This window comes from Lissotriton vulgaris, chromosome 2_1 (assembly GCF_964263255.1).
Source record: "Lissotriton vulgaris chromosome 2_1, aLisVul1.2, whole genome shotgun sequence".
NCBI classification, from domain to species: Eukaryota; Metazoa; Chordata; class Amphibia; order Caudata; family Salamandridae; genus Lissotriton; species Lissotriton vulgaris.
This window is the reverse complement of record NC_141687.1, coordinates 560,824,402-560,836,996: the sequence shown is the minus strand read 5'-3', so window position 1 is coordinate 560,836,996 and position 12,595 is coordinate 560,824,402. Positions and strand designations below refer to the sequence as shown.

Genomic DNA, 12,595 nt, shown 5'->3' with positions numbered 1-12,595 from the left:
TTTCAAGATGTATGTAAGAACAGCGTTCAGTCCATTTTTTTTTCAGATGTGCACCGCCTGACCCCTCGTTTGAGCTTGATACTGAAGAGGATATGGTCTAAAGGCTAGACGGTCGACCTCGAAGCTGCGGAACCTGGTTCGAGTCTCGGCAGGGCAAATCACTTAACCTCCCCGTCCCTAGCCAAAAAAAATAAATAAACCAATGTGCCGATCTGATGCTCATGTAAACCTTCGGTTCGAGTTTGCGCTCTATAAAACTCTGAGAAAAAAACGGTGATATGTCTGCGATGTTTTAACTTGAACCCACGCATATTCAACACAGTGGGCCTCATTTATGAGGCTGTGCGTCACTTTTACGCCGCCGGTGCATCACTTTTTGTGACGCACCAGTGGCGTAAAAAATGCGCCTTGTTGCACCATATTTACAAAGTGAGGCATCTAGGAAGATGCGCCACTTTGTAAACCCCTGCGCCACATTATACCTGCGGCAGGTATAATGTATGCAAGGTGGGTGTATTGACGCAAGGAAGGGTCGTAGAAGTGACGCAGTGAAATCTATGAGATTTCACTGCGTCACTTTTAGGATGCCGTTGCGTCGAAATCTTGTGCCTAGCTCACAGCAGGCGTAAGACTGACGCAGGCCCTTTCACATGGCTTGCCCCATGTGAAAGGACGCATTGCTGGAGTTGCGTCACTTTTGTGACACACTCCAGCAATGCGTCACTTTTGCGCTTACCGATACGTCACAAATACTGACGTATATGTAACTCTTTGCGACATGATGCGTCATACATTTAATATGGCACATCAGGAATGTCGCAAGGAGTGCACACTGAGAAGTGACGCAGCGATGCGTCATTTCTCATAAATGAGGCCCAGTGTGTCTCAAGTAAGCCGTTAATCGCATATTTTTTTCTTAGAAAGGATGGTTTACAATAGACGACTTTTGACGTGCATAAGTCACAAATTTGTCAGTTAGTCAAACGGCCCAGTGCTTAATTTGTGCCAGTGCTTGCCAGTGCTTAGCACCGGCACTTAATTATCAGGGCCTGGTCTACAAGCGTTTAGTGCACGTAATTGATTTTTATAGTAATTACGTGGCACAGACTGCTACTCTACGCCATAAGGGCTGCGCTGCCGTTACTGTAGTGTTACGTTCCTTAAGTATTGCTTCACGACTCAGTCACACCTGACCACACGAGTGTCACCAGTTCAACATCTTCTCACTTACTCTAAAACGGGTGTACATTACTGCCATGTGTAAACATAAATGCCTTTACGTCAACATTTGAGAACCAAGCTTAAGACCTACTCCTGAGAATTCTAAAGGAACAAAGTCTTGCTCTGTCACACAAGACACTCCTCAAATAAGGTGATACTGTGCTCTGCAGCGGCACACCGGGGTAAGGGATATTGAAATAAATAGATTCCTGCAACTTAAGTAGTCTATTGAAAAATACAGTTATAGCACTCCCTCAATTAGTCACAATGAGTTCCATTAGAACATATCCTTAATATAGGAATATATCACGACAATAACTGCCAAAGTTTTATAGTTGTAAGACAAATATAACTTGTCCAAATAACACATAACAGCGCTGATCGATACACAGACGGTGTGAGGTTTTGAACTACTTTGGCGGTTTTAGGGAACCGGCTTATCATGGCCTGGCAGCCGGTGGCTTCGACGCCGATCGGGATGGCGGCGTGAGCTCGCAGCTCCGCGCGGAATCCCGCTAATTCTCCTGCTTTTTGCACCCTGGGCGACCCGAGGTCGACACTCCTGCCCTCTGAAGTGTGAGGGGACCGCTGGGCACAGGCGGAAAGTTGCTGGGGGACTGCTGGCCCCGAGGAGACCGAGTTGGGCGACGGCCGAGGTGTTGCCGTGAGTGAGAAGAAAATGGCGGCGATGAGGTCGGGCAGCCCCGGACATCAACTTTGAGCCGAGTTGTTGCCGACTGGCGGGAGGCCCTGCAGCCGATAGATCGAGGCATTGGGGACAGAGGCGTCAGTTCCAGAGGTCAGGGGACAGTGAATCGCCCCGCCCGGACTTTGGGGACCCTCGCTGGCCGCCATCTCTATCTCCTTCCTTCCCCCCTCAGGCTTCCGAGGGGGTCGGCTGAACAGTGCTCGCCTCGCTGGCCATTGGCCCTGAGGGCATCGGCGGTGGCATTTGATCCTGCTCAGTATCGGAGAGTTGGCGCCGAATTACGAGTGCAGAAGCTGGACGGGCTTTTTGGCCTGTGACGCAGTACCCTGAAATGGCGGCGGCCGGAGGGCTGGTGGCAGAGGAGCGCGCTGAGGGAGACCTGGCGGCATCGTCCCAGATGGGTGAGACTTCCCCGCCGGAGTTGGACCAGGAGCAGCGGCTGAACCGACGTCTAGACGCCATACTCGATGCGATCACCTCGACCAAGGAGGCGCTGCACCAGGACATCGCACAAGTGGCCACGGGACTGGGGCTATTGCGAGCGGACCACGCGAAGCTGGCGGATAGGGTCAAGGACCATGATCAGCTGTTAGCGGACCTGAAACCGTCGGTGGTGACCGCGGAACACAAGATCACAGACATACTGGCCCGGTTGGACTCGCTGGAACGACGGGCGGAGGATGCCGAAGGCCGTAATAGACGAAACAACGTGCGGGTCGTGGGCCTGCCGGAACGAATTGAGGGGGAGGATGCGGTGGCCTACATGGAGAACTGGTTCCGCACAGTGGTGGCACCGGAGGGGCTTACTCCTTTCTTCACTCTGGAGCGAGCCCACAGGGGGCCTGCTCGCCCACCAGGGCTTGGCCGCCCCCCCGACCGATGGTGGTGCGGCTCCTCCACTATAAGGACCGGGACCTCCTCATCCAGAGGGCTAGGATGTCAGGCCCGTATGAGGTGGAAAACAGCAAGGTCACGATCTTCCCGGACTACACTCAGGCGGTCCAGAAGAACAGGGCATCGTTCCTAGCGGTGAAGAAGGAGCTACGGGAGGAGGGCATCCAATATTCCTTGCTCTTCCCGGCCAAGCTGCGGGTCATACTGGATGAGACTACGCACTTCTTCCAGACTCCGGACGAAGTATGGCAGTGGCTGGAGTCGTATAGAGCGGGGACGGACAGGTCGCATAAAAGTAGGCGAGATCAGCCTAAGCAACCCCGGATCAGACAATCGCAGCGCATCCGGTCCCGCAACAGGCGCCGGCGGGAGAAACGGGAGGCTCAAATGGCTGCGGAAAAGAGAGATGCGCTCGCAGCAACGGCGGCCATCACGGGGTCGCAACAGAACAATGATCTGGTGGAAACGGACTCGGGCGGGGAAGGCAGCAGGACAGGAGAGGACCTCTCAGAAGCGGAAAGCTCGAAGGGGCCGGTGGTGACCCCCCAGACCTCTGATGGAATATTTTGCGGTTGAGACTGTGTTGGGACTTGGTCGAGACTTCATGGTAGGGCGGTATCCTGTTGGCGATGAGTGGGTTGCCGGGAGGGGGGCTGAGTGGGCAGAGTGGGATGAGGGCGCGGGGTGTGGGCTCCGCTAGCTGGGGTCGGCGATAACTCACCCCCCTTGGGCCCTTAAGGCCTTCTGTGGTGGAGACCACAGGGTAGGAGAAGGGGAAGTTGATTCAAGGTTTGGATGGGGGCTGACATTGGGTTCGTATGCTCTGTCCTGGGGAGTGGGGTTTGGGGTGTTTTTCTGTTCAGGGTGTGTTCTGGGGGGGGCAACTGCTTTGGGGGGGATGCAAACTTTTGTTATTTGGCTCGGACTGATCGATGTTGGTATGGGGGCATTACCTAACTTGAAATGCCTGACGTGGAATGTCCGGGGGCTGCGAACTATGGTTAAACGCCACAAAGTACACGCATACCTGGTGCGAAGGGAGGTCCAGATTGCTATGCTACAAGAAACACATCTGACCAAAAAAGAGTGCGCTGCGTTGCAAAAAAGATGGCGGGGCCAGGTGTTCGGCACCACTTACTCAGCATATGCCAGGGGGGTACTGATTTGGGTGAGGGCGGGGATACCGTTCCAGGTGTTGAATCAAGTAGTGGACCCTGATGGTAGGTACGTAGCAGTGGAGGGGAGGCTGTATGGAAGGGATGTGGTTCTCTGTTGTGTGTATGCGCCAAATACTGATCAGGCGCGATATTTTGATGGCCTCTCTGGGTCCTTGGCCTCTTTCCTGGCGGGCCCGATAGTGTTAGGGGGGGACTTCAACTCGATTACGGATGTGGCTCTAGATAGGTCCCACCCTCCCCTTGTAGACTCCCCGGTGCGCAAGTTGGCCATGCACAGGAAGGACTGGCAGGACAGATGGGGGTTGCTGGATGTTTGGCGGGAGCAGCACAGAGACACCAGGGATTATTCCTTTTACTCTGCTCTCCACGCACTACATGTGAGGATAGATTCAGTGCTCTGTAGTGGGTCCCTAGCCCCATTGATTTCCCATACGGAGTACCTGGCTAGAACCATCTCGGATCATAACCCCCTATTGGTACACATCCAGTGGCAGCGGGAGCGCTCAGCGATACCAACATGGCGGCTCCGGCCAGATACGCTGGAGGACTCAGTGTTCAGTGACGCTGTCCAGCAAGGCATCGACCGTTACTTCGGCGAGAACGAGGGTACGGCCACGAGTAGGTCCACTGAATGGGATGCAATGAAAGTGGTGGTGAGAGGGGTGTGTCTGGGTAGGTTTTCGAATGCTCGTACGACTGTGTTGAATGCACTCATGAAAGCGGAAGAGACTTTGAGAGATTTGGAGCGCCGCAGGCCGGCCAGGCCGGACTTACAGACCCAGTTATTGGAAGCGAAGGAAGTGGTCGCCACCGAGACAGAACGGTTGCGGTGTTACGACTACAGGCAATACGTTATCAGAGCGCATGCAGAACGGGACAAGGTGGGCACGCTCTTGGCCAGACTTGCTAACCCGGAACTTAGGGGCTGCCTGATCCTTAGAATTAGCAACGCACGGGGGGAGATGGTGTATTCCCAGGCAGCGGTGTTGGAGTGCTTTCGGGTGTATTATAAGGAATTGTATCAGAGTCAGTTGGGAGTGGAGGTCCAGGAAATAGCGGAGTACCTAGGGGCGAGGCAGCTTCCGGTCCTAGACGAGGAGGACGCGAAGGAGTTGGGCGGCTCGATCACGCTCACTGAAATACGGGTGGCCATTAAACATATGGCTCGTAATAAAACGCCGGGGGTGGACGGGTTACCAATAGAATTTTATCAGCAGTATGTCGACAGCCTGGCGCCCAGGCTACTGGTGGTGTACACGGAAGCTTATGAGACAGGGGGTTTGCCTGGGTCCATGCGTGAGGCCTTGATTGTGCCGCTCCTAAAGCCTGGCAGGGAGGCAACAGATGTGAGGTCCTATCGCCCGCTGTCCATGCTGACGGTAGACTACAAGATCCTGAGCCGAATTCTAGCCTCCAGACTGGCCCCACACATGACGGGCCTGGTGCACAGGGATCAGGCTGGGTTTATCCCCACGAGGAGCACGGCGCTGAATATTCGCCGCCTGGTGGGGATAATGGACGCCATCTTGGATGGGGACGGGGCCCAAGCGGTCCTGTCCGTGGACATTGAGAAGGCCTTTGATAGTTTGGAATGGACTTTCCTGGATGGAGTGCTGGAGAGGTTTGGCATAGGTGAGGGGTTCCGCCGGTGGACGAGGGTCTTGTATGCCTCGGCGACGGCGCGGGTGCGTTTGGGTGGTCTGGTGTCTGCGGCATACCCGGTGGGTAGGGGCACGAGTCAGGGGTGCTCCCTTTCCCCCCTATTGTTTGCTCTGGCGATGGAGCCTTTGGCGGTCCATGCGAGGTCGGGTGACAAATACGCGGGAATAGCCAGCGGCGGGCAGCAGCATCACATATCGCTATATGCGGACGACCTACTCCTGTACCTCGACGATACGGCGCGGGCCCTGGAAGGAGCGATGGACCTGTTATCGGAGTTTGGCCGGCTGTCGGGCCTTAAGGTCAACTGGGCGAAGACCTGTGTGTTTCCGCTGAGAGCGGAGTCGCCCAACCCTGCTCGCGACCTGGGGATGGTCTGGGAGCCATCTTGCTTCACTTATCTGGGAGTCCGTATTTACCACGCGACCGCGGACCTATTAGAGGGCAATATTGGTCGGTGCGTTCGGGCACTGAGGGGCAGCATATCCTTCTGGTCGACCCTCCCGCTGACAGTTCTGGGTAGGATTGCTCTTTTGAAAATGGTGGCGCTCCCCCGCTTCCTGTACTACTTCCGGACGTTGCCTATCTGGATTCCTCAGGGGATCTTTAGAGACCTGAGGACGATGATTATTGGTTTCCTATGGGGACATGGCCGCCGTAGAGTGGCTCTGAGCACGCTGCTTCGCCCCAAGATTGAGGGGGGTATGGCTGTACCCGACTTTGAACTATATTATTTGGCGGCACAACTGCAGGTCCTTACGCAACATGTGGCCAGGGTGTTTAGGGGCCCGGATGAGGACCGAGAGCTGGGGATACAACGCCATGTGCTGTCCTATATCGTCATGCAGCAGAGGCTTGAGCTGCGGGGCCTCACTATGGAGGAACGGACACTCAGGCTGTGCTGGCAGAGGAGCCTTAGGAGAGCGAAGGCGACGCGGCCTTATGCGCCGGAAATTCCGATCGGTATGCTGACGGCCCTGCCGCACGGGGGTGATTGGTCCCCATTGCTGGATTGGGAGGAGGCGGACCTGCAGGTGGTAGGTGACCTGTACATCGATGGGGCTCTGGTACCCTTCGAAGTGCTTCGGGAACAGTTCGGGCTGCCTGACGGGGGGTTCCTCCTGCATGCGGTGGTGGTGGCGGCTATAAAGAAGCACTGGAAAGGAGGGCTCATGGAACCGACCACGACTATGGCGTGCCAGTTAAGCATGGGCGAATTTTGCGAATCTCGCGTTCGCGAATTTTGCGGCTTTGCGAACTCGCAATCCGCAAAATCCGCGAATTCTCGCGAATTTGCGGATTTTTTTTTTGTGTGTTTGCGCGGGTTTCTGCCAGTTCGCGAGGGTTTTGTACAATGTCGCAAATTACGAACTTACCTGTCGGGTCGCAAGTTTCGCGAACTTGTTGTTTCTACGTGTCCAGCCTGTTTGGGACACTCTTCTTCATCACTGCCACTCTCTGTCACCACTGCCACTCTCTGACTACTCATGCCACCCTCTGGCCCACCCATGCCACCCTCTGTTTCATCACACCACCCTCTGGTTGTCCAGCAGTGTACGTTATTGTGGCAACGCAAGCACACCTTCCCTGCCTCAAGTGACCTGAATTAATTTGGGGCTGATTAATGTGTCACAGAATATTTTTTTAGCTGGCACCTGCTTCCTTAGTGCTTCCTGATTAGTGATCTTTTGAACTTGCTAAGTGCTTTCATTGTTGCAAAATTAGTTACAACACCTGCCCTGCCCCAACTGACAATAATGAATTAGGGGCTGATTAATGGATTTGAACCTCCAGCCTGGCTCCTGCTTGTCTCCCTTAGCTGTAATTCAGGACCTTTGTGGCATATGTGTAACTATTCTGAGGTTCAGAGCAGGGTCACATAATAGTTGCAACTGGCAACTGAACTCTGGAGGGGCCCCTCAGGAAGCACTACAGGAAATGGCTACTAATGATGAGCCTGAACTTTTGAACCTGGTAAGTACTTTCAGTTTTGCTAAAATCGTATTTCTGCAATTTTGCACTTATTCGCGGGGCGCGAAGTTGTACTAGGAAGCCGCGAACTCACGCGAACAGTGCGAGCAGTGCGAGCAAAATCCGCTGCTCGCGGATTTGCGGATTTTGCGGGAGATTCGCGAATCTCGCGGATTGCAAATTTACCGAAAATCCGCAAAATCCGCGAGCGAAACGGATTTTCCGCCCATGCCTAGTGCCAGTATGTGGTGATGGCAGCGGGCACATTCAAGGCTGTGACATGCCTCCATAACAGGATGCTGAACGAGGGACTGGAACCGCTCCAGGGGCTAAAGGCTAAATGGGAGGAGAGTGTGGGCAGGCCCATCCCAGACGCGGCGTGGGGTCACATCTTACGGCGTACGTGGAAAGGCACGAGAAATGCGCGCTTCCAGCAAGTGCATTTCTATGTGCTCCATAGGGCCTACCTGACCCCCGAAAAAATACGGCGGTACTTCCAGGTACAAGACGCTCGGTGCCCGCGGTGTTCGTCTCCAGGGGCGGACATGGATCATTTGTTCTGGGGTTGCCCGCATTTGGAGGCCTATTGGGCGGAGGTGGGGGACCTCCTAAACGATGTGACCGTCAGGGAGGTGGATTTCGATATGGCGGCGTGTTTGTTGCTCTGGTTCCCGCACACCAAACACACCAAGGTGACGAGCAAATTTATTGATCTGGGTCTGATACTGGCGCAAAGAGAAATAACATGGCATTGGAAGTCCAAGAGCGGGCCGTCAATACGGAGGTGGAAGAATGAATTGCTGCGGTGGTCTGAATGCGAGAGTGTGCTCCGGATGAAGCAGGCTGTCAAGCTTGGTAATGAGAAGGCCTTGGATGCAGCGCGTGCGTGGGAGTTGGTGGTGCAGGCTTTGCGTGACTCTTTGGTGGAGGATGAGGACTGAGGGAATGGGGCCAGTGGACACTGCGGGGCATACGAACACAGAGTTGTCATTGACACTGTAGTGGGATCCATCCAACGCATCAGGACGAAGCACACACCATTAGCAGTTGCCGGGGTGGGGACATCGGGGGGTTGTTCAGTGGGAGTTTGGGGTGGGCCGGAAGCCAAGAAGCTGGTTGTCTGCGATGGCGACTTTGAGTTAAGTAGGGCCAGTAGGGCACAGCGCGGAGTAAGAGATGGCTGGGGGGAGCGGCCAGGCATGATAAGCTCTACAGCGCTCGGGGTGGGTCCGGAAGCGGATAGTAGTATTGATCACGCATGTGGAATGGCTGACCGAGGTATGGTTGAGGGTGGGGGGGTAAAATGCAGATACGTAAAACGATCTTTCGACCATGGTCCCTAAGGGACGCTCACTGTGATGTTTTCCTACTAAGTGGAGTACTATGCCGCCCGGCCCCCGGGATGCGGGCTGAATGGCTGTGTATGATGTACGTTTTACTGTTGATCGGGGGGGACGTCACGAGTGGACTGGTTGATTAATTGTATTCTGTGGTTTCTAACTCTGCAATAAAAACAAATTAAAAAAAAAAAAATAATCATGGCCTGGCAGCCCTTTACAGTATATACTCTCATTTCACCGCGTATGTGGTAGTGTGCCTGGGTACGGTGTATAGGACTACAGTGTCCCGTTTGGGGCTACGACTTGTGATGGTGTCCGCTTTACTGCAACGGAAAGTAGCTATTTGCTACGTATTTGTTAGTTTGGCTGATTTGCCAACTACTTCTAGAACTTTTGGAACATTTTGTTTTCTTTTCTTGGACACCACCTGCATGTAAAACGCTGTGTGTGGCGGGAAACCCGGACTCGATTGTCTAGATTGCCTTGAAAAAGTCTGAATACTGACATTGTACAGACGAAACACGTGTTGACTTCGTTAAATTGCTGGGAATTTGCTGTATACAAATAAAGATCTGTTTTCATCTGTTGTGGAGAATCCTTGAGAACCTGTGTGTTATTTGGACACGTTATATTCGCCTTTCAACTATAAAACTTTGACCGTTTTTGTTGTGATATATTCCTACATTAAGGATATGTTCTAATGGAACTGATTGTGACTAATTGAGGGAGTGCTATAACTGTATTTTTCAATTGTTTATGTGCATATTCTTGTGACTTGCCATTAACACCATTTGGTAGTTGGTGTCTTTAGTTATTTTAGCACCCCATTCCTCTTATATTGTTGTATAAATATGCACGCTAGTATCATTGAATAATTAGACTTGCTTTATGTCTTGGGGTGCGGCTTATCCCTTTTGGAATTGCTACTACCTATTGTATATAACTTAAGTAGTCCAAAAAGCCATTTTCAGTACTTTCGATGAGTTTTAGGCCGTGTCCACCATCAAGGTCTAAATGTGCAGGATAACCAAGGCTAGGAATTAGGCATGGAGCAATATTAGGGCTTTGGAAAGAAGCTGATTCCTAAAGATCTTAGCTAATTTATGGGAATTCTTTGGGGTTCATATCGACTGTTTGCCTTTTTTCGCTTTTGCTGAGCTCGGGTCGTAAGTAACAGCTTTTTAGTTATTGTTGCCTAGCTGTACAGTAGGGGTTCTTCTACTGTGGGATTCCTCCCCCACTTTTTTCTAAAGTTGCCATAAGGACTCACGCTCACGGCATGTTGAAAAAGAGTGCATAAACTAGCAGCGTGGTATTTCTCTTCATGAAATTGTTCGCGAGAAAGGAAGTGCTAACCTTGAAAACTATGTTTTTTTCTCCTTTTTGCTGTTCTTTAGCACATGAAGGGATGACCTGTGACCATTTATGCTCCAATGCTGGCTGTTGGGGTCCAGGACCCAACCAGTGTCTCTTTTGCCGCAATTTCAGCCGAGGCAAAACCTGCATTGAGTCCTGCAACCTCTATGATGGGTAAGTCCATGGTCCTGGGATTGAGCTTCACCCTGATTTGTGTAGCATAAGAGGGGGTAGAATGTCCATATCTTTGAAGAATTGGACATATACATTCTCCACCAATTATTTGCTATTAATGTCATTGTTAGAATTTCCAAGGTCTGTTTCTTTCTTTATATGGCCTTAAACATGGGCTGTTTATTTACAATATGTTAGTTTTCAAATATTGTTTTCTATGTTCTACATATTTCAACATCATCCATATATGCCATTGTGCTTCCATATGGTGACACGTGTTTCTCACTTTTTCATTCTGAATTATCCTTTATATATGATTTACAGTTAGTTGCAATGCCAGTTTAATAATCTCCCAATAATTCACACAGAAAAGCAAAGTTTATATCAGCTATGTAAAGTGATCTCAATATTTCTTGCTTTGATAACAGTGTGAACATGTAAGTCACCTGCCGGCTGTGACCCTCACATCTGCCCCATGACACCATAAGGCATTATCACTCACGTCACTGCATATATATATATATATATATATATATATATATATATATATATATATATATATATATATATATATATATATATACACATGTGATAAGGTCAGAAGCAGTTTGTATTGCTGCAGCCTGTGTATGGTTAATTGAGTGAAAACTGAATTTTCTTGAAGAGTAAAGAAGCGTGTTACATCAAATCATTCTCTTCGTTTAGTAATTTGAATTGAGTCTCTAAATCCATTTGTATCAATGAATCTGTTTCAAATGATGATAAGTCAGTACAATTTCATTTTCCGGTCATAAAATGCGTGCAGTCCTTCTAAATGTGTCTTGGTTTGTACCCGTGAGACCATAGTACTTGGATCTCCGAGTTTTACATTTCATGACCCCAGCCTGTGGTGGCTCTTCTGCAAATGACAAGTTTGCTTCCCAGGCGAACGTGGAATCTTCCTAGTTTTACATATAATGGTCACTTCTTATGCGACCCCTTCTTTCGGTAGACTGTCTCGGTGAGGATTCCACGTGCCAAGAGACTAGGTGCACCTCATGTAGAAAACCCCACATTTCATCACACTACCACACTTTCGACATCCAAGCAAAAGATGCCGACCCACTATTATATATCTGTAGGACATGTGCTTGTTTATGTAATATTTTAGGGCTCCATTGCAAACACGCAAATCTTGAAGATGGTAGGGAACTTGCTCAGGTGCAGAGCTTTTTCTACTGGGCAATTTACACAGGGGTCTCTGCTTAATAGTGTGGGACCTCCAGTAAACCACTTGAGACCCCTCATGGAGAAGACAGAAAAATCTATGGCAAAGGTCAGTGCAAGCCAAAAGTCACCCTTGATATGATTGGATTATCGGTCATCCAGGTAGTAAGACGGTTTAGCAAGACCCTGCCCATAACCTTTACAACCAAATCCAGCAGTGAAATAGGATGGTAACAACTAGGGCTAGCATGATTATTCTTCTTGAAAATAGGTACAATAATTGCATAGTGCCAGGTATAAGGAAATCCAGAGACGCAGGCAGTATTGATAAAATTAGTAAATTAGGGTGAGCATAATTTTAAATTAGCCTTATAAAGGTCCATAAGAACCCAATCTGGGCCAGGGGGCTTATTAGCATGGCTGCTGCATATGGCCTCGATAACCTCACTCAGGAAGAACTATGTCAATAGGATAGAGCGTGTTAGGAATATCGGCCACAATTGTTGCAAAGTTAGTTGGATTGTATATTTTAGGGAAATGTTCCACCGACTGAACCAAGGTTATATTTGCGTAAATAGTTTGTTTACTTCAATTGAAAAAATTATTATCATTCATTGTTTGACAAAACAGACTAGTATTTTAAGTTTTACACGCAGAAACCAATTTGCACCAAATGTCGAACTGCATTTCCCTTTTCCTCAAGGCCTGCTTACAAGTCCTGCAACAATCAGCAGCCAAACCCCTATCTTTGGGACTGGCATGTAGGGCTTCCCTTGTTAAAGATTAGACCGCAAACGTCAACATTATCGGCGCCATCTTGCCCCTTTTCGAGCTCATTCGTGCGCGTAAGCGGCAGCCATTTTGAGCACCATGGCCTCCCTGCCCCT

At 50.5% G+C, this 12,595-nt stretch overlaps 1 protein-coding gene across 1 annotated transcript in view; it reads left to right on the top strand.

Annotated features, from left to right (window-relative positions):
- ERBB4 (erb-b2 receptor tyrosine kinase 4) overlaps nucleotides 1-12,595 on the top strand; it is a 2,375,242-nt gene that overhangs the window by 1,787,128 nt on the left and 575,519 nt on the right. Inside the window, exon 13 of the mRNA XM_086955561.1 lies at nucleotides 10,370-10,502. Coding sequence (XP_086811687.1) covers nucleotides 10,370-10,502 — 133 coding nt within the window. The remainder of the gene's footprint in view (nucleotides 1-10,369; nucleotides 10,503-12,595) is intronic.